A 21,400-nucleotide genomic window follows, 5' to 3' on the forward strand; every position below is an offset into this window, starting at 1 on the left:
CTTCACAGGAAACTCAAGTAATTGTAGCTTTGTGAGGGGAATAGGGGTCTCCCTAACAACTCACTGTACCCTTAACACACTACAGCTCCCATAATTATTTGGGGGAAGCCATGACCATTTATAGTTGTATCACATATTCCCACATATTCCCCAGTCACCCACTTGGTGAGGGAGAACAGGGGTTTCAGCCCACCCATTTCTCAAAGCTATCGTGCAGTAAGTACAGCTAGTCGCTGACCAGAGTCTTAAATTCTCCTTCAGCCACAGCTAAACAGGGTATGAAAAGTAGCTGCTATAGCAATAACTCAGAAAGTTTCAATTGGCACTAGGCAAATAACTCAGAAAGTTTCATTTGTCATTGGATTTAAAAGTTCATATTGGGTGTTAATGTTTGTTTTGCTGATGTAATTTTATTTAAAAATTGCTTGGTGCTAGCATGTTGACACTCTCACACCAAGACACCCTCTCTCCCTGCTTCAAATGCGTGCTCTAGTTTAAGCACTGTTTTGGGAAGTTTTAGAGTTTTTGCACTGTCCCTATTTGGAGTGGGGGGGGGAGAAGGGTTCCCTCCCCCCCAACCTTTACATTACAAAGAAAGCCTTAAGTGTTTTGAATTAATGGCTGGATTGACAAGGCTACTTACTCATGGGGGGGGGGGTAAACTGGGTAGTATCTATTCATGCCTCATTGATTCAACTCTTTAGATTATGAACAAAATGGGCCCTACAGTTGTTTGTCTGGAGAAACCCATGAAACTGGAATTATGACTCTTCATATCTTAAGCCCCTAAAACACAAATAGTGGTAATTGTGTACGCCTGAGTCATAAAATAAATTGGGTGGTTGTGTGTTTCTGAGTCACGAGGGATGTTTTCTGAACGCTTAGGGTGGAAATGGTATTGTGCAGTTTCTGAGGTGGTTTTGTAAATAACATCTGTGTAGAGAACTTTTAAGACTGATGAGGCGAATAGAAAATTGCTGTTTGTTTAGACATGGGAAGCTCAGTCCCTCTAACTTCTCTCAGAGAATTTCGGTGTTCAAAGGGTACAGATGTATTTGTGGCAGTGGAAGACTGGATGCCTAGAGCATGGGTAGGTAAACTAAGGCCCAGGGGCCGGATCTGGCCCAAATGCCTTTTAAATCTGGCCCGCGGATGGTCCAGGAATCAGCGTGTTTTTACATGAGTAGAATGTGTGATTTTATTTAAAATGCATCTCTGGGTTATGTGTGGGGCATAGGAATTCTTTCATTCCCCCCCCCCCCAAATATAGTCCAGCCCCCCACCAAGGTCTGAGGGACAGTGGACCGGCCCCCTGCTGAAAAAGTTTGCTAACCCCTGGCCTAGAGAATGGTGCAAACATCCAAGGAGAGAAGAGATGATAAAGCAGACAGAACCTTCTTGTACCCAACAGCCAAAATATGGTAGATTGAACGGCTACAGGGATTTTCAGTGTGCAATATATGTGCAATATAACTGACCTATGTCTCCCTCCATTCAGTGATTTACCTTACATAAAAGGATCTTTGAGTGCTCACTGCTGTGCTGTGTTTTCTAGAGACCAGAGAGCAACTGTGGGTTGTGGTAGCAAAGGAAGGACATCTGTTGCCTTCCATGTCTTACTACTGGAATTTATGGTCCTTCGGTCTGATTAACAGGACTTTTCATGTCCTTACCGAACAAAGTAGGATAGGAATGAATTAAGGATAACGTTCTCTTGCACCTCTTGAAAATGGATGGGAAAACTGTGGCCTGCCAGATTTTGTGAGACTTCAACTTCCATTAGCCCCAGCCAGCATGGCCAAAGGTCAGGAATGATTTAGAAACATCTAAAGGGCTCCAGGTTTCCCCATCCCTGATCAGAGAGCTAGGAATGTCTTTCAATGAGGGACATATTTCTATGATGTGAACATGAGAGACACATGCTGGATAGAAGAAAAGGATATCCCTCTCTATCCAAGTCTGATGAACATCTATTCTCTTCCCTTAAGAACACTGTCAATATGCAGCACACAGAGATTAAAAACCAACAAACAATGATTTATTGGTTAATTATTATTAAAAAGCAGGAGGCCTGTACATCACGCAGGGCTCTCCTGGAGTCACTGAGCGAGTACAACACCCTACAAACACTTTGATTTCAAAATAAAAGATTTCCTTTTTTGTTCAGCCCAGCTGAATATTAGCAACAACAATCATCGGTTCTGAAAATGCCCAGTGCTTCCTGATACAATCACACAACTTTAGTTATGAAAAAAAATAGATATCTATGTACATTATATAAACACACTTACATATATCACATAAATTAAGAGTGAAAAGATGCAATTCATAAGGGAGACTGCTGTGCTTTCTGGGAAGAAGACCGACCCCCCCCCCCCAATGTTTTGGCTGGGGAAGAGCCAATGAAGAGGCTCCTGAACTCTGCCTTCCAAAGCAATGTGAAATCCACAATTATTGGAATCCTACATTCAAAGACTGACCAGCTAAGTTCTGCCTGTTAAACAGGAACATTAGCCACCAACTAGTCTGCATCTGGGTGGGAAGCTTCACTTCCAATTACTACTCCAAACTGGGTATCAGCATTCCCATATTCTGAAGGCACCGGTGGCAAATCCTCCTTCCCTATGCACAGTTGGCCACGGCATTCTCTGTGAATCAGCAGACCGTTGAATGTCCTGTGAATGGCCCCCTGGGACAAAGCAAATTGCAGAGAACACCCAGTTCCTTCTGCAATGATGAGCTCTGTGCGGTGCAGCAGGCAGCCAAAGGCATTGTAATCCTATCCAGAGCCAAGATGTCAGCCAGAGTCCAATTGCAACAAAGTAATAATGGTTCACAATAACCTACTTGAGCCAAAATATCAGCTGTAATTACCTGAGCTCCCAGCTAGGAGCCAGAACACACACTTTGCCCCATAGAAGGGCTGGAGTCTAACACACACTGCTGGAGATAGCAGTTTAAGGGGCTCAGAGCCCACGTCAGTGCATACTGTGCTCAGAGATGCTCCTCTGAGCAAGGATGGGCCATGTCCAAGTCCGTGTGTGGCTCTTGCAGCTCTTAGCTCCTGTCTTGAACCTCTTCCTCCTTCCACCCACTGGAGTTCTTCCCAAATTTGTACACCAGTCGCCGGCCATCCACTCGTTCGAGGATCTCCCGCTTGTAGTAATACCTGAGGGAAGGAAGGAAGGACAGTGTTAGGGCTACATTTTTTTAAAAAAGTAAAAATAAAAAAGCAGTCCTAGGAGAAACAAAGAGGACTAGGAACATATTATGGTACAGTAGTTGCTACAATAAGGGTGGAATAACATAGTATACAATCAGATATGAGATTGCCTTGAACACAGAGCTCCAAGCTGACTCCCATCACAGCCCAGTGACATAGGAGGTAGTGACTTATTCATAGCTGACCAACAAAGCTTTGGAGCAGAGTGCGGAGTTAGACGCGAGGTTTCTGTCATCCAAATCAAAAGACTCTTTTTGTGCTCTCTTGTGCTCCCTGCCCCATAGTGCCTGGGGCTCCCTCCCAAAACTTCTTCATGGTCCGACTTCTCTCTTCTTTAAATTCATCCTCAGAGCCCACTTTTGGAATTAAACTTGCTTCCTGCTACCAAGGAACCTTTCTGCAGCCAGTGATGGGATTGATGAGAGTTGTAGTCCAAAACATCTGGAGGTCATCAGGCTGGTCAAGGCCGGCCTCCGGCAACTGCATTTGCTCAAGTTTCCACCCCTTGCTACCCCTGTGTCCATTTCCTCCCCTTGATCTCTCCATCTCTGACTTTCCTCAATGCCAGAATTGCTTCTAGAGACTATAGTGCTACCTTCTTTGCTTGTCCTTTCAGTGTCAGCCAGAGATCATAGTATTTCTCCAAACCTCTTTAGACATCGTTTCAGCCCTGCTATCTGTTTTAATTTGATTTTAATTGTTTTTGTATTTCCATGAAAAGCTGCTCTGGGATGATGATGAGGAGGAAGATTGAAAGGTGGTTTTAAAATATTCACAAATCAAGGATAGGCCCATCTCCCATTAGCCCTTGTCCATTGGCCGTGCTGGCTGGGGCTGTTGAGAGCTGGCAACCATATCAGAAAAGCTTCAGGTTCTCCACTCCAGACTGAAATGCACAAGTACATACCTCATGGCTCTGCTCAGCTTCTCATAGGTCATGCTGCTGTTCTTTTTCTTTTGCCCCCAGAGCTGAGCCACCGCCTCAGAGCGCAGGAACTTGAAGATGCCTTCTCGTCGGTCTTCCCACTTCAACAACCCCTCATTCATCTCTGGGTGAATTAGGATGTCCCGGATGAATTCCCATAGGTGGATCCCTCTTGGAGCTGGTCATGAAAAAAGAGAGCAGGGAGATCATGTTATTCAAACTATCTGGAGGAACAGAACAGTCCCTAGCCTTTGAGGCCGACTGAATGCCAAACCAGGGCATAAATCAGTTTACATGGCAACGTCATGGCACTAGAAACTTGGCTGTCCCTTTGAGAAGGCTGCACACCTCCCAAGGAGGTAGAATATTTGGCCAATAGCAGAGCTGGAGTCGCTCAGCCCTGCATCTGAGGAACTGTTATGAAGGGGGACATTTCAGTATGCATGAAGTTGATAAGCCATATGACCCCTGTCCCCAGTCAGGAGGAATAAAGGTCATTGGTTTGCAAGGAGCTGCAGTGCCTCTGGGACTGTCCTAATGGATTAGGTGCGAGAATCCTTGCCATGGAGCTGTCTTGTCAAGTGGTTACACAGCACAGCAATACATTTGTGCCCTTAATCTGTGTGGTGGTGCAGAAGGTGTTGGGAGCAAAACACTTGGATTGCATGCAATAGCAAAAGATCCCTGAACAGTCCCTGCCCAAGTGTGAGAGATTCACTTACAGTGTTTGCTTTTCTTGGTCTCCAGGCAGTCTCTGCTGTCCTTGCTGACCTTCCTGGGCCGTCCCCTTTTCCGCTTCTTGAGATCTTCTTTCTTATATTCTGCATAGTCACCTGTAGAAAAGGGGAAGAGGAGGACATGCTTAGCCTTATCCCCCAGAGGGCCTGAAGTGAGATTAAACAAGAACACAGGAAACTGCATTATACTGAGTCAGTATGTTGGTCCATCTGGCTCCGTATCTACACTGGTACCAGCTCTTCAGATATTCAGACAGGACATTTTTCCAAGCTTCATCTAGATAGCCAGGGACAGAACCTGGAACCTTCTTCCTGCAAAGCAGTTGTTCTACCACTAAGCTTCTTCTAGATTGAAAGACCATAATCCTTAAACTGGGATCTTTCAGCACCCACCTTAAAAGGGGGAGTAGCACTTGAGAGCCAGAATTTCTAACAATGGATAAAATCAACTCTCTCTCTGGATGATACAAACCTGCAGTTCAAAACTGGGCTCTAACCATTTCTGCCTACAAAAGTGTTTAACTTTATATCCCAGTTCTGTTGTAGGGATTGATTTCAGTCTACCCGGCTTTAGCATTAAAAAGCCACTTTGAGGGCCTTTTTGGCTGAACGACAATGTATAAATGCTTCAGATAAATACATTTTTTTTGCAGTTAAGCTGTGTCAGGTCTACTCTGATTAATCTCCAAATTTGTCCCTTCTTTTGCAGAGTCAGGATTTTTTTTTTTTTAACCCAATACTGTCTTTTCCAAGCCCAATATGCTACACACTCTCATTTCCCCTTTCAATATGAACTGTGCCCTACATCTCTCCACTGTTGTTTATGGTGAGTCAGTAATCTTTGTCTTCCATCTAACTAGTTTGCCTTTGACAATGCAAGCTGCTGTGTTGCTGAAGTTGCTAAGGCAAATGTGTGCACAAACACAAACTTGTACTTTCCTAAAATCCAGACCTCCCGTTGATAATCCCCTCTATATCTTACCATCTGAAAAGTGGCAGTGCTTCATGTCTATGGGGTCGAGATCTAGGTCACTTCCACCGGAGTCCTGAGACTGAGGGCTCTGAGACATCGTCCCTGAGAAAGGAGAAGAATGGAAGGTCAGCTTCTTCTAAGAGCCCTGAAGCCACCAATGTTCTAACTGTAATTGTGGGATTCAGCAAGTACCCTCAATGGGCAGCCATTGGAATCTGAGAAAATATTAGGCCACTTTCATGCCATTCCATTTAAAGTACTATAATACCACTTTAAGCAGCCCTGGCTTCCCACAAAGAATTATGGGAGCTGTAGTTTGTTACAGGTGCCAAGATAGAATTGGGGGAGGGAGGATCCATACCTGCTAGAGAAGCTGAGCTGTCTGGTGACATGGCCCCAGAGATGTAGCCAAGGTCGGACTGGGAGAAGATGTTTGCTAACTTCATCTCTTCCAGGTAATCCTGATTGTAGGAATTTCCCAGTTCTAGGAAGAAATAAAGGGAGAAGTTGAGGGTTGAATGTGTACACACACACAAGGAGAGAGACCATAGGCAATTAACCACAAAGTAGAACAAGCCAATACATTTTTTTCCTCACCTAATGGGCTGGAGTCCAGAAGGGCCTCTTGAGAGACGTCTTCGCTCCTTAGCACAGACATGATCCAGCCAAGTTCATCCGGGACAGATGCTACAAGTGAGGGAGAAAAGTACATTCTTTGTGAATAACAAGACCAAGTGCTACTCTGTGCTGCCCTGCTTTCTTCCTTGATTCAGGAACAAGCTAAAAGATACGTTCTCAGCCCTTGGTATTTGGGGCAAAACGGTGGCACTGATTTACAGAGGACTGGGACCAGAAATATAGTCAAGAGGGACCATTGGGCCATGGGATGCTGCCTAGATAGAGCTGCCACTCTTTTTCACAGGTCCTGCTCTTTTAGTTTGAGAAACAGCTGGACACACAGTAACTTAGCAAGCAGAGATTTTCCTGGCGTGAGGATAAAGCCATTGCAAAAGCTTGCCATTTGTAAATGTGGTGTGGCTGGTGTGAAAAGGCACAACAGTGGAGCCAGTAACACGAGATTGCAACCCTTTTGCTGTGCATCGTGACTTTGCACCAGCGCCTGTTTTTCTGAAAGCCTCTCCGCTTCAGCCAAGCACTGTGAGCTGATACGGTTCTAGCCTTGGGGACCAAATGCAATTCCCTCGAATCCTTCTGCATCAAAGGAAGGGCACCCTGCACTTACTGATTTCGTGCAGGCGGTCATAGAGCTCATCGCCAAGGGGCCCGAAGATGAGTCCCAGCTGGTCCCGCGTGTATTGGCAAAGCGTGTAGCCATCCATATTGCAGCAGGAAAAGTCAATGGCACTGGCATCGTACTTGTTTTTCTCCACGTGGTAGCTGATCCACTCCAGCACTTGAGCCCTGCTCCAGCAGTGTGGCATCTCGCCATACCATGTTGGCTTGCCTGCAGAGAGGTGGGGAGGGAGGGAGAGAAGGGGCTCAGCGGGGCAGGCGCCACATGGGATTCTGCTCGGCCAGGTCAGCCTCTGGAACACTCTTGCTGGCTGAGTAGCACAGGGTGTGGCTAGTTCACTTACGCACAGCATTTATCTCGCTTAGTCACTGTGGTTGGGTTAACATGCACACCTGTCACCTGTTCCCTTATCTCTGGGCAGGCCCCTCCCCACTGGGGTGAGGTCATTTAGGACACCAGTTCTCCGCTCCCAGCTCAAGCAGTCACAACTTCATTAGAATACCGTACTGTATGGAGCCAAGAACAGCAATGCATGCAGAGCTATTCTATGCCCCAGCGGCGATTCCCTTGCTTTTCACAGTCCCCTGAGTTTCACGTAGTGCACCTTGTATAAAACTACTCAGCTCTACTTCTCTACAAGGATTTAACTTAGCCTCTCATCTTCTGCAGGGTCTAATCTTTAAATAAGGCGAGTGGCAGTGTTATATGGCACAATTCAATTGCTCAAAGCACCTCATGTAAATCAGAGGTAGGGACCCTGATACGCTCCAGATGTTGTTGGGACTCCAGCTCTTATCAGTTTCAGCCAGCATGCCCAATGGCCAGGGATTATGGGAGTCCAGCAACAGCAGGAGGGCCACAGAGCCCCCACCGCCATGTGCATCCACCCAGCATTGGTTAAGGGCAGGGGTAGATAACATGATGCCCTCCAAGTGTTTGTTGGACTACAATTCCCATCAGCCCCAGCCAGCATGGCCAATGGCCAGGGTTGATGGGAGTTGGGGTTTTGTCCAACTATGTTTTACTGGGAGTAAACCCACTGAAATGAATGGACCTAGGGTAGTCATACCTGTTAATTTCAACGAGTCTACTTTAAGTTTAACTAATACTGGAGACATCTTGTGGGGGCACCCCCATCACCCCATAGAATATCAGGGGTTCAACCTATATAAGTGGGGGTGAGATCACACTGGAAGGAGTCTCCAACCTCTACTCCAGTAGGCTTGCTGATAGACAATACTTGTGCTGCTGCTGTGGGAAGCAGAGCCCTCAGAGATCACAGAACTGTAGAACTGGAATGGACTCCAAGGGTCATCTAGTCCAACCCTTTGCAATGCAGGGATCTCAACTACAGCACACATGACAGGTGGCCATCCAACATCTGCTTAAAAACCTCCAAGGAAGGAGAGTCCACCACCTCTTGTGGGAGATTGCTCCACTGTTAAAGAAGCTCTTACTGTCAGAAAGTTATTCCTGATGTTTAGTCTCCATTGTTCCCTATATATATTTTGTACCCGCATCTTGAAGCAATAAGCTGTGGACACCTACCTGTTGTCTCTGTGGCCATCTGGGTTGTAGACAAAGTGAGAGAAAGGTTATCATCATCTCCAAGGTGGGTCAGTAGGTCTGGGTCGGGTGGTGCTTCTTCTGGCTGGTACATGGCGCTGAAGTAGTTTGAGATGAGATTGCTGATTTCACAGGATCCTGCCATGGGATTTTCTGCCAGAAAATTGGAGTTGTTAGACTTGGGAATGGATCCAGCCGGCTCCACCAGCCCCATTCCCCCATGAGCTTGCTTTGATCAAACACGGCCTTTCCCCCCACCCCTCCAGTACACCTAGTTCTCCTTCATATTCCCAACCGTCCTTCAAGTCCCTTGTGATTGGGATCTGTCCAAGATTCATGAATATCTGAGCCAAGATCCCAAAGTACAAAGCCACAGATTTCTAACCAAGGAATTCCCACAACAGAATAGCATTTATTGTGTAGGTCCATGGACCGCAGCGGAAGAATTCCCACAACAAATCAAGGTACGTTTCTAGTTCATTTTATTTATTTACTTTTAAATATCATTTTCCCACTGCCCACTGTTAGTTTTTGGCTTGAAATAAAAAGGAACAGTCCCAACAACTTTGCTTTGGCAGGGAAATTACATCTCCCCCAAACTTGGCCGATACAGCAAAGGACAAAGAGACAAGAAACAGAGTTTTCATGCTTATTACTTTCACAAAGGTCCCCTGCCCATCAACATTTAATCAGCTCTGGGACTCACAAACACCTCCAAGAAGCCCAATTTTTAAATTTGCTTTTTGCCTTCTCTTTCCAGGCTCAAGCTGGAGCCATAAAGTCAATGTTGACTCTCAGGCTACTTCTAAAGCTCCCAGCTCCTGCGAAGCCCCGACGGCCCTTCACCAGCCCCCGCTCAATGCTCCAGGCTATTGGAGAGAAAGCTCTGTTGGCTCTGTGGAAACAGCCTGTTCTGAATCATGAGAGCCTCACCCTGGATGCTCATCCATTTATCACTCATCCCTGCCAATCCCTAATGTCTCTCCCTCCCCTCCGCATCATGGCCATAGATTGTAAGTCCTCTGAGCAGGATAGGGATCCCATCAGTTCTGCGAGCCGCACAGCAAAGTTGGAGGTATGCAACTAGTAAATTACAGCAGAAAACCAGTGAGAGCAAGTCAGCCCAGACTCAGAATGTTTTTCCTTTTCTTTTGCCAGAGAACTACAAACTGCCCAATGGACCGGCACTGGAGGCAAATGTTTTTCTCTTTTCCAAGGCTTCAAAAAGCATAATAATTCCTTGGCTGGTCCTGACCAAGAAATCCATCTGGTCCACATTCTGTTTCCAGTGATGGTCGGTCAGGTGCGTTTGGAAGCTCATAAGCAGAGAGTGAAGGTGACTGGCATCCTATTTTTTAGTCTCCATCAGTAACTTGGTGGTAGGGGCTGCTTCTTTTATTGGCAGCAGCTTGATCAGCTAAGAAAGTGCACCACAGCAGCATCTTTAAGGAGAACTGAGCTCAACACAGATCAGGCGCAGCAACTCCACATCCATCCTCTCCCCCTTTCACACCCCCCCCATTTTACCTACCAGGCAGGTAACTCTGACAGCAGTTAATCAATCCACACAGTAGTAAGCTCCTAAGGCAGAGTGCTGGACGCTTCAGCTCCCGCTCACCTGTGCCCAGGTATTTGTGACTCCACTCCCTGTATGGCTCAGCCCCTCCCCATTGCTGCCCTTTTATAGGGCGTTCTTCAGTAACCTGATCTCCACCTCTAGGGGAATTCCTAGAACAGGTACTCAGCTCCCGCCTCAGGAAATTTGCATAATATGTGCCACCTGGGACTCTGCCAGCCTACCTTGACGGGAAATCTGGGCTGACAGTTTAATTATTACCAGAGAGCTGGCAGAGCTTGTGCCAGTTTCACCCAGGACGCTGTTTTTCTCCCTTTTCATATCACTAGTGTTTGTTTGCTCATCAAAGCAGATAAACCAGCCTGCTTCTCCCTCCCCGGTCAAGAATAGGCCCATATAAATGAGTCTGATGGGGGCAGTTGCCACCTGTTGTTCCATTGGGTGAAGGTGAAGCAAGTGTCATCCGTCGGTCAGAAACGGAAAACGTTTTCATATGGCCGGTGGACTCCACACTCCTCTCTGTGACCCCCTTCAGGGCTGAGGCCAGGGTTTGGCTAGGGCTTTTGATGCAACATCATCAAAGCAACAATCCATGCATTTGCTTTAGTGGACTTTAGTCCACGAAAGCTTCCATCACAACAAATCTCTCCTGAAGGTGCCATGGGATTTCTTTGTTGGCTGCCCACAAGAAACCAACTACAACCCTTTCAAAGTTAGGTCACTAGGAAGGCTGTCATCCTATTTCCACCTACCTGGCGACAGACCCCTTTGAACTTAGCGGAGCTTACTTGTGAGCAAACCTGGGTAGGTTTGCACTGCAAGGCAACTGAAGTTAGCTTATATTCACCCCATTCCATTGTTTTGGGTGACACACAACTTCCAATCCTGTCCATGTTTACGCAGAAACAAGTGCCACTGAAGTCAAAATGACTTACTCGGAGATAAACATATGTAGAATTCAATATTAAGGCTGCTCACTAAAGACATAGTCAGAGTATCCTCTGAAACGAAGAAAGAAAGAAAGAAAGAAAGAAAGAAAGAAAGAAAGAAAGAGTAGAGCTCCATGGAGGAAGACTTTGAGATACGTAGAAATTCTTCGATTTAGAGGCAAAATTCAGAGAGGTATCTTTGGCTGCATCCAGTGCTCTCCTACCGATTTGAGAACCTGCGCACACGACATTAGCCACAATCTGTCATTTCTTATAAAATATATATTTCTTTATTACATTTATATACCCCCATTTTCTTCCAAGGAGGTGTACATGGCTCTCCTCCTCCCCATTTCATTTCATCCTCACAACAACCCTGTGAGGTAGGTTAGGCTAAGAGATGATGACTGGCCCGAGGTCGCCTAGCGTGCTTCATGGCTGAGTGGGGATTCGAACCCTGCTCTCCCAGGTCCCTGTCCAATGCTCTGACCGTTATGCCACTTTCCCCCAAACCAGCTTTGATCTGAACAGAGAAAAACAGTGACTTTGCTGCGTTTTAAGCTTTTGCTTAGTTAAAAACCAAAGAGTCTTGTGGCACCTTAAAGACAGGCAGATTTATTGTGGCATAGGCTTTTGTGATCTAGAGCCCAAGATGCCCCCTGGATACAGGGTACCGGGGCGCTCGTGGGCTTCCCAGAGGCTTCCCACTGTTGGGAACAGGACGCTGGTTTGCACGGACCTTTGTTCTGATTGAGCAAGGCTGTTATTATGATGTCAGCGCAGAAATACCAGCGTTGGGAGAGCACTGCGCTGTCCTCTGCTCTGCCACTGCCCCCTTCTGTTACTGGAGGCAAGACCTGAGGGAGTTTACACAAACTGCAGTAGGGGCGTACTGCCTTACATGCCGATGTCTTTGGCAGAAGCGGGAAAGTGGAAGAGAGCTGTGTGGAAAGCAAAGGAACACACATGCTAGTCAATGTGGGTTTTTCATTTTGCAATAACGCTGCTCACCCAGCCCCCCCCCCAAAAAAAACTTCAGCATCGCTTGCAAAAAAACATTCATTGTCTCACTGAGTTCAGTGGGCCTCCTCCATTCTGTACACAGTATCGAGGAGGGATTACTGCGCAGAGATGAGCTGGGCAGATCTCTCTTTCTCCCCTTTTCTAATTGCAGGATGGTTGCTGGTGCTTCCAGGTGGGTGAGCTGCTTATTCACAGCAGCGAACAGCTTCGTGGAAACTTTAAGCGGGCCACCAACCTGCCTAGCTGGCTCAGCCACAGGCAACGGGCGCGTCATGCCTCATTGACGTCAACCTCTAGTACAAAGGCATTTCTGAGAAGGTTGCCTGGCACAGGGTTTGCCCCAGTACTCTCGCGCCACTTCAGGACAGTGGGGGAGTTGGGCAATTTGGGACTCTGGACTGGTCCTGTAGTGGCCCTTTAGATGGCAATTGGTATTACTTCACCAACTTCGAAAGGGGGTGAGCCAGCCCTGCTGCATTTGTGAGGGGCTCCAGGTCATTCTGCTGGGCTCTGGACATCTGCCCCCAAAGTCCTGGTCAGATGCCATCATTGCTTAGGAGGCACCAGTTCAGGATGGCTCACTCTCCCACCTGACTCCAGCATTTCCCCTGACAAAATAGCACTTCGTGCAGGACCTGCTTTGTGCTTTTATGACTAAGACGCAGTTCTCTGAGACTGGCAATATTTCTTCTGTCAGTGTCAAGACAGCATTATTACACCCTTAGAGTGAAGGGTGGGTAAATAAACGACAACAACAAGGGCAAAGAATTAATACATAAGTGACATGCACACACCCATTTCCCCCTAGTGGAGCTCCTGAACCTCTTTGGCAGCTGCATGGAAGGCAGAAATTCAGCAGGTCCAGCTTGTCAAGGGATGCTGATGGCAGAATGGAGAAAGCTTCACCTACTGATTTCCTGTGGATCATGTGGTTGCTATTATGTCACAGGAGGCATTGGGGGTGGGTCCCTTTCAGCAGCCTCAAGTCTTTGTAATATCTTTTCTCTGTAATTTCTTGTTTGTTCCTTTAATTTGCAAATGCCCCAAAGACCAAACATTGACCTTGGTGTGGTGAGAGAAAGGAGGTCAAAGAAGCTGAAAGGAGGCACTTAGGCTCCATTCCTAAACACATTAACTGTGCCTTCCTAGTTCCAGTTACAGATAGGTAGCCGTGTTGGTCTGCCATAGTCAAAACAAAATTAAAAAATTCCTTCCAGTAGCACCTTAAAGACCAACTAAGTTAGTTCTTGGTATGAGCTTTCGTGTGCATGCACACTTGATAAAGCCATTTTTCACCTTCTCACCCCTTGCTTTTTCCTGTAAGACCTATTGCAGTCCTTAAGAGTCGTCAACAGGCTCATCACAGCTACCTGCCAATCACCCAATCCCACCACCCTTCTGAGTAATACCCCTCCCCACCTTCTCACTATATAGGAGGGTCTGGTGACTTCTGTTTCAGTGTATCTGAAGAAGTGTGCATGCACACGAAAGCTCATACCAAGAACTAACTTAGTTGGTCTTTAAGGTGCTACTGGAAGGATTTTTTTTATGTTGTTGTGCCTCCCTATACATGGAGTTCAATAGAGCTTACTCCCAACTGAGTCTACAATCCTACACACAAATGCCTGCCTGAGAGCCCATCCCACTGAAGTCAGTGGGACTTACTTTTGACTAGAGGATGGCACTATTATTTCCAAATTCCACTTGTTTTCATTGTAGCCAATCACTAAGTAAATATGCTTAGGATCATACTCCTATTAAGGCTTATCTCAGAGGTTTTCTCATGGCTTAGTCAGGCTTATCCCAATGGTTTTACCATGGGGAAATTATTCCTGAACAATTGCAGCTAATCAGGCAGGCTCAGAAAAGAAGGGTGTGTGTGGCTGTCGTCTTAAGGTGCTGGGACACCACTTTAAGCAATTACGGCTTCCCCTAAATCAGGGGTGGCCAACTCCCAAGCCACTGCGATCTACTCACAGGGAGGAGGAAAGCTTCATTTTTAAGGGGTTCAGGTCACAGTTGTGAAGGGTGACACTGTGACTTGTTGGGAGATTCCCATTTCCCTCCCAGAGCTACAATTCCCAAAGTGGTTTAACAGTCAATTCCTTTTCACAGGGAGCTCTGGGACTTGTAGTTCTAAGAACGCTCAGCACCACAGTTTACAGAATTCTCTGTGGGAAGCCATGACTATTTATAGTGGTATCATAGTACCTTAAATGTATGGTGCAAATGGGGCCTGGGTCTATGACACTCAGGACCAAGGTTTCCTTGAAAGAATTAACCCATGATTTTCAAATGGCAGGACTAGTTTGGTTTTAGATTCACAGGATTTTTGAAATAAGACAGAAAATAATGAATAATCAATATTAATCATTTAAATAAATTCTAAAGGACTTAATCTTTTAAGTTTTGCACAACAGGAATTACATTGATAATGTAAACTTATTTATGAAGTATCTACTTGTACAACAGACTATTTTTTACACGACATAGTTTTGACAGTCCCTGAAGACAGTGCTTTCCATACGTCAGTGGCTGAGCACATCATCCACAAATTCCAGCTGGAAAACTCTAGGAAAGGGTTGGGAAAGGTGTCTTATCTAAACCCTGAAGAACTGCAACCAGTGATTCTCCAGTGATGGATCAGATCTATCATCTGATGAGCAGGGAGGAGGCAATAGCCCTCTTCCTGAGATGATCTGCAAGGGGCAGCTGGAGCAGCAGCTGCATGTGCCTCTGCGCATGTATATCCTAAGTGTGGTGTGTGCACATGTGCAATTGTAGGTGGGTGTGAGGTGGCCACCTCCCACCACTGGCATGCAGCCCCCAGATGATTGGCTAAAGGTGGGCGTGGTCCTCAGGCAAAAAAATAAATAAAACTTAAGCATTCCTAATGTGGACCGTTAGTTAAGAAAAAGAAGCAGTACGCCCTCAATTGTATAGTCAAGATGTAGTTACAAGTAGGTAACCAGGAGCGGACCCTGGGATGAGCCACAGCTCAATGGTAGGGCATTTGCTTTGCATGCACAAGGTCCCAGGTTTTCTCCCCAGCATCTCTAAGCAGGGCTGAGATTACCTTGCCTGAAACCCTGGAGAGCCACTGCCTGCCAGTGTAGACACTACTGGGCTTGATGGACCAATAGTCGGACTCAGCCTAAAGCAGCTTCCTTTATGCCTAGATCAGGCAGGCAGGCAGGCAGGGGCCGGCTGAGGGCAGACTAAGGTTGGTGGGGCAGGGCCCCCTTTGCCCCAGTGGACCAGCCTCTGCTAGGGCAACTGCTCAGAAATCAGAGAGGCACAGGAATCTGACAGCTCCCTAGCAAGCTGTAGAACTGCTCCACCATCAGACTTGCAGGCAAGTCTCAGGAGGAGGCATCTTCTAGACAGGCACCCAAGACAAAGAAGTTGCCTTTGACCTTGTTTGTCTGGCTTCCTCCCTATGGAGGATGTGCTGGGCAGCAGTGCAAAGAGAGCCCGACAATGATGCACCCAGGAAGCTTTGCATGGGCAGGGAACAGTCTAGGCTGCCTGGAAAGGACACTGAAAGAAAGTATAGAACTGCTGAAAAACACACCAGCCACTTCTGGTTCCTTCCAGGTGTGAAGGACTTAATGGAACCATAAACATCCAGGGGGTTGACCAGACTCTGAGGTTCCTCAATTACTTACCCAAAGATGAAAAGCCCTTGAGAACCCAGTTTGCTGAGGAAGCAGGTGCTCCATTCAAAGCAAACTTAGACATGACTGTCCTCTAGTGGCCAGTATAGATTGCAAGAGACCATGTTCTCTTTATGCTCAAACTTGTAAAAAAAAAAGAGAGAGAGTGAGTGAAAATAAATTGCAAATGACAAGTGTCCTGTACTTGGTGATGGTGATCAGATTGCCACTGTAACAGCTACTGATATTTTTATTGAGAATAAGAGTAGTGAGGAACAGGGAAGAAATACCAGCAGCATGCACAAATTTATTCCCTGGAAACTCTAGCTATGCCTATTGCTTATTGCATGACATCCACTGTAAATAATTATTTCATTATTGTATTACATCCACTGCTCTGCTTTCTTTGGTCCACCACTGGCAAGTGGCCCCCTAGAAGGTATCCTACGAGGGGATGTAGACAGAAAAAAGTTCCCCACTCCTGCATCTCTAAAGTAAAGGTAAAGGGACCCCTGACCATTAGGTCCAGTCATGGCTGAATCTGGGGTTGCGGTGCTCATCTCGCTTTATTGGCTGAGGGAGCTGGCGTTTGTCTGCAGACAGCTTCTGGGTCATGTGGCCAGCATAACTAAGCCGTTTCTGGCGAACCAGAGCAGCACACGGAAACGCCGTTTACCTTCCCGCCGGAGCGGTACCTATTTATCTACTTGCACTTTGACGTGCTTTCGAACTGCTAGGTTGGCAGGAGCAGGGAATGAGCAATGGGAGCTCACCCCGTCGCAGGGATTCGAACCTTCTGATTGGCAAGTCCTAGGCTCTGTGGTTTAACCCACAGCGCCACCCACATCCCAGACTGCATGTAGAGAAACACAGACAAGAGTTAGAACAGGGACGGGGAAACATGTTAACCTCTGAGCAAGCAACACGTTACCCTCTGAGCGAGCTATCCAGGGGCACGAAGGATGCTCCTTTCACCTGGGTGACCAGATGGCACTAACATGTAGAAAAAGGGGAGATCTGTAACACGCAGAAGCTGGAAGGGCCTCTGTAACTTGCATTTTTTACCCAATAAAGCATGTGTCTACAGGGTTCCCCCTCTACTCTCTCACTGCAACTAATTGTAGCTGGGGGGGGGGTGCATCAGGGTGTGTGTGCATGCCCCCCTGAAGTAGTTATCCCACATCATCTTTATGCCCCTGGGCTTACCTGAAGGGAAGGCACTTTTCCCATGCAAATCATAACATAGTCATAATCTGGGAATTAAAATAAGGTTCCAATCCTATGCATGCTTACTTGAAGGTTAACTCCATCCAAATCAATCAGAGAAAATGTTTTAAGATGGGAGTGTTAAAATGAAACAAATCATTAGTTCTCTTTCAGAAGTCCAACATGTGGGACAATGCTGGCAACACATCCTGAAATTCACTTTGCCCCTTCTATGCACCCCGGGAGACTCACGGCCCATCTATTGCCACTCAGTGGCTATGTGGCCTATTCTATGGGGGGGATGTTGCAGTTGCCTAGCAACCATATTCTACTTTTGCAGGGATTGCCGACAAGGTGCCCTTTGGTAGTTGTTGGACCCCATCTCCCATCAGCCCCAGCCAGAATGAACAGTGGTAAGGGGATGATGGGAGTTGTAGTCCAATGATAACTGGAGGGCATGATTGCTTCCAAGTCATTTGGTATTTTTTGTTGTATGGTGGGGTCTATGGAGCAACCCTCGTGGCACAAATTATCCAGCAGTCATCATAGACCCCTTCATGCTCCACTGTGGCCTTGGGCTCTTATTTGTGGCACCAACGTATTGTTGACAAGCCTGACAACAAGGCTGCTCTGCAGGGTGGCTCCAACGGATCCTATGGCTCAGTGACTCCCAAAGCATTTTGTTCAATTACATCAAAGCATTTTGTTCAATTACATCAGTCAGATTGCAGTCAAAACAAACTGTCTCTGCAGGTAGAACCTGAACATTCAGCTCAGAATGCACCTGATATGCCAGTGCAGATTTGAGTCATTTGTGCAAATATTCATTTGAGGAAAAAGGGAGTACACAGAGCAAAACCAGAGCAAGAGACTGGTCATTGCTTCCATATGCAGCTATTCCGTACAGCAAAGTTTGGTTTTGGCCCCAGTCACTCATAAGCTTTAGCTGTTTGTGTATATAGACATTTACCTCATAATCTAAATATTCATAATCTTCTAACCACTTAAGCATCCAAACAAATGGACACAATCTTTCAGACTTGCAACTGCTTACATTGATTTGCCCTGAGCTCCACAGGCTTAGTTCTGCTGCCACACGCCCAAAAATCAGCCCCACATTAGCCTCCCCTGAGACATTTCTATGCCACATATGTTTAGTAGCCAAAGAAACAATTGGTTGGTGGGCCCATATGCTCATTTTCTTGCCATGCATTTGCCACAGATGACACATGGCTCTAAATCAGAATTGCCCTCATGCTGATCTGATCTGTACCCTCCAAGAGCAGCCGCCATAACTTGCAGAAGTTTTACCTTGACTTAGACTCAAACTGTGGCTGGGGAAAATTGATATAAAATTTACAGATTGCATACTATTAAGAGAGAATTACACGAAAATGATGTATAGAATATCACACCAGTGAAAATGACAAAAATGTTTAGGAAAGAAAATAAAAGGTGTTGGAGATGTAAGGAAAAGGAAGGAACATTTTATCATATGTGGTGGGAATGCAAATGCATTAAAAAATATTGGGAAATGATATACAATGAATTGAAAAAAATGTTTAAAATGAATTTTGTTAAACACACTGAAGCCTTTTTGTTAGGTATCCCAAATCAACAGCTACCGAAAGAAAAATGGACATTATTTATGTATGCTACAACAGTGGCAAGAATCTTGATTGAACAATACTGGAAGACGGAAGAAATACCATCAAAGGAACAACGGCAAGAAAAGCTGATGAACTATGCAGAATTGGCTAAGCTAACAGATAACTATGAGAGAAGGACAAAAAGGACTTCAAAAGAGTCTGGGAACCATTTACAGTTTATTTGCTGAAACAACAGAATGGACTGGATTCACTGGCAGGATTTGAATAAACTTTCACAATTTCATTTGAGTAACGTATTTCAAAGAAATCATTTTTATTTTTGGAATTTTATTTTTGTGTAGGAAAAGCAGGATATGATAAATAAAACTAAATAACTCAGGCCAGGGGAAGTTGAGGGAAGTCCAGAGGAGGGGAGGGAGAATAAATGTAAATAACATGATGAATGAGATTTGTACCATTATTTGTTATAATATTAAAAAAATATTCAAAAATAAAATAAAATAAAATAAACTGTGTCTGGGGACATGCTTGTGTGGTCTTGGTGTCTGCATTATGCTGGATTGATTTCTGATGTTGACTTGCCAATGACATGGAACTGCTAGTTTTAATAATATGGGAATCTCTGGCATCTCCACTTTCTCAGGCCAAAAAAGGCTGTAAAATATTGAAAGCAATTAATGGAATGCAATAAACACACCATAAAAAAATATGGATCGGGGGCCAGGCCTGCACACAGAAGGGGCAAGGTGCATTCTGGGACAGAGGGTGGGGTTTATCATTTGTGATTTCTGGAACTGCAGATTACTAGGAGAAGCAAGCAGTGCCAAACCCCCTTCCCCAAAACATCTGCACTGGTATTAGGCCTTTACCTTTATTTCAGTTTCTATATATACCAACTGATCGCTCATCAGGAATAAGCGACACACAGAGCAAGGAAACCATGGTCTTGAGCTACATTAGACTTCAGGTTTGCAGCAACTTTTGCTTTGTTTTAAAAACAGAACCCTGAGATCCACAAGCAGTTACGAAAGAGCAACTCGGAAGGGAGGCAAACCCAATATTCAGTGACTGAGCACATCTCAACACATTCTTGGCCTAAGAATTTGTCTTTTGAATACCAGCTTTCACACAGAAAGCCACTGTTGGCTTTTCCCCAAGTTCTCTCTGCTACAAATCACCCACAGAAGCACCAGGAGATTCAGATCTACCTTCTGCCCTCCCCCAGCTAGAGAAAAAGTCTCTGCCTCTCTTAAGCAATGTATCGCCACCTGCTGCACCGAATGGAAATAGCCAGGAAATTAGCCACTATGTGCTAAACCAGATGTTTTGGGACTACTGCTACTGTACAATTCCCACCATCCCTGACCACTGGTCCTGCTAGCTAGGGATGATGGGAGTTGTGGTCCCAAAGCATCTGGAGAGCCAAGTCTGGGGATGCCTGTGCTAAACCAACTCACTTATGAGCCATACCACTTATTGCTCAGTCCCCATTTTAGCCACTGCTAGTCTAGGCAGAAGTAGTCCAGTAACGGACTATATATCTAACAGCAGCTTAAAGCAGCCTTTCTCAACCTGTGGGTCCCCAGATGTTGTTGAACTACAACTCCCATCACCCCTAGCTAGCAAGGCCAAAGCTCAGGGATGATGGGAGTTGTAGTCCAACAACATCTTGGGACCCATAGGTTGAGAACCACTGCCTTAAAGGGACAGAACACAAGCTTTGTCTAGTCAAACATTGCACCGACCAACAAGTAAACCTCCAGGTCTCTTGCATTTTAATGTCAGAGTAATAATTGACCTGTCATAGGAAGCTGCCATATACTGAATCACACCTTTGGTCCATCTAGCTCAGCATGGTCTACACAGGACCATCAGCATTTCTCCAGGATTTCAAACAAGGGGTCTTTCCTAGCCGAACCTGGAAATGTCGGGGATTGAACCGGAGACCTTCTGCATGCAAAGCAGAGGCTCTGCCACTGAGCTATGACCTTTCCCCATAACTGTGCATAGCAGTCGTGTAAGAAACCCTTTAGAAACGCTGAACCGTTGCTCACATTTACGTTCAAAGGTTATAGGCCAGACTTAGTTTCCCTTTCCTTACCCAATCGTTTGCCTGCTTCTTCACTACCGCCGTCTCTCTCTGGATCCATTTTGGCTGCCGACAGCTTCTTCTAGCAGCCCAGTCCTCCCATAGCAAAAGCAGAAGTCCCAAGAAACTAAGCTGCGTAGACACAAGAAGCCGCTCACAGGGAAAGAGCTGAAGCAGCCTTGCTCCGTTGCACAAGGAAGTAACCTTCCTGTCTGGTGCTAGCTGGCTGCGATAGCAACCGAGAGCTGCAGACAGAAGAGGAAAACCACAAGAGGCAAGTGGCCCACCCAACATGTGGTCACCAGCTAATGGTTAGGAACAGGGGCGGAGGCAGCGGCAGGGGAGAGAGATACAGTGCTGTGCTGCAAAGCTTAACAATAACCTGCATAACGGGAAGGCACAATTGCTTCCTGCAAGAGAGAAATAGGGAGGAATGAGAGGGCATATGGGAGGAAGGGCAGCCAGATTGTATGCGAGGCAATTTTAGGTCTTGAGTGAGGGAAGGGGGAGAGGAGAAATGCTGGAGAGGAGGGGGAATCGGGGAAGGGGCAGGTGGAAGTAGCTGGAGCTAAAGGAGTTATTAACTGTGCTGCAGAAGAGCAAGAGGGTGCATTGAGAGGAAAGAAGGAGAA

General features: G+C 46.1%; 1 protein-coding gene and 1 long non-coding RNA gene across 3 annotated transcripts; both read right to left on the reverse strand.

The window, feature by feature from the left end:
* Window positions 1-2,016: 2,016 nt before the first annotated feature.
* Window positions 2,017-20,982, reverse strand: ELF3 (E74 like ETS transcription factor 3). 2 transcript variants are annotated; one of them, XM_079979748.1, is made up of 9 exons: window positions 20,781-20,982; window positions 8,662-8,832; window positions 7,102-7,323; window positions 6,456-6,545; window positions 6,220-6,342; window positions 5,868-5,960; window positions 4,871-4,981; window positions 4,131-4,326; window positions 2,017-3,169 (listed from the first exon to the last, which is right to left on the reverse strand). In XM_079979748.1, exons 1-9 carry the CDS (start codon window positions 20,827-20,829, stop codon window positions 3,058-3,060), a joined length of 1,167 nt encoding a protein of 388 aa, XP_079835874.1. In that variant the 5' UTR covers window positions 20,830-20,982; the 3' UTR covers window positions 2,017-3,057. The 2 variants fall into 2 exon arrangements, with proteins under 2 accessions (XP_079835874.1, XP_079835875.1); XM_079979749.1 differs by lacking the exon at window positions 20,781-20,982 and adding an exon at window positions 10,211-10,330.
* LOC307218099 lies at window positions 18,877-20,771 on the reverse strand. The gene is made up of 2 exons (XR_013839767.1): window positions 20,046-20,771; window positions 18,877-20,011 (listed from the first exon to the last, which is right to left on the reverse strand). It is a non-coding gene; the product is annotated as an uncharacterized lncRNA (long non-coding RNA).
* Window positions 20,983-21,400: the final 418 nt, after the last annotated feature.

This window comes from Podarcis cretensis, assembly GCF_951804945.1.
Source record: "Podarcis cretensis genome assembly, chromosome: 6".
NCBI lineage: Eukaryota > Metazoa > Chordata > Lepidosauria > Squamata > Lacertidae > Podarcis > Podarcis cretensis.

Coding starts and splice junctions, on each gene's coding strand:
- ELF3 (XM_079979748.1), bottom strand. CDS start 20,829: ATGGATCCAGAGAGAGACGGCGGTAGTGAAGAAGCAGGCAAACGATTG. Junction 8,833..20,780: donor AGAAGCAGGCAAACGATTGG/GTAAGGAAAGGG, acceptor ATTTTCTGGCAG/AAAATCCCATGGCAGGATCC. Junction 3,170..4,130: donor AAGCTGAGCAGAGCCATGAG/GTATGTACTTGT, acceptor TCCTTCCCTCAG/GTATTACTACAAGCGGGAGA.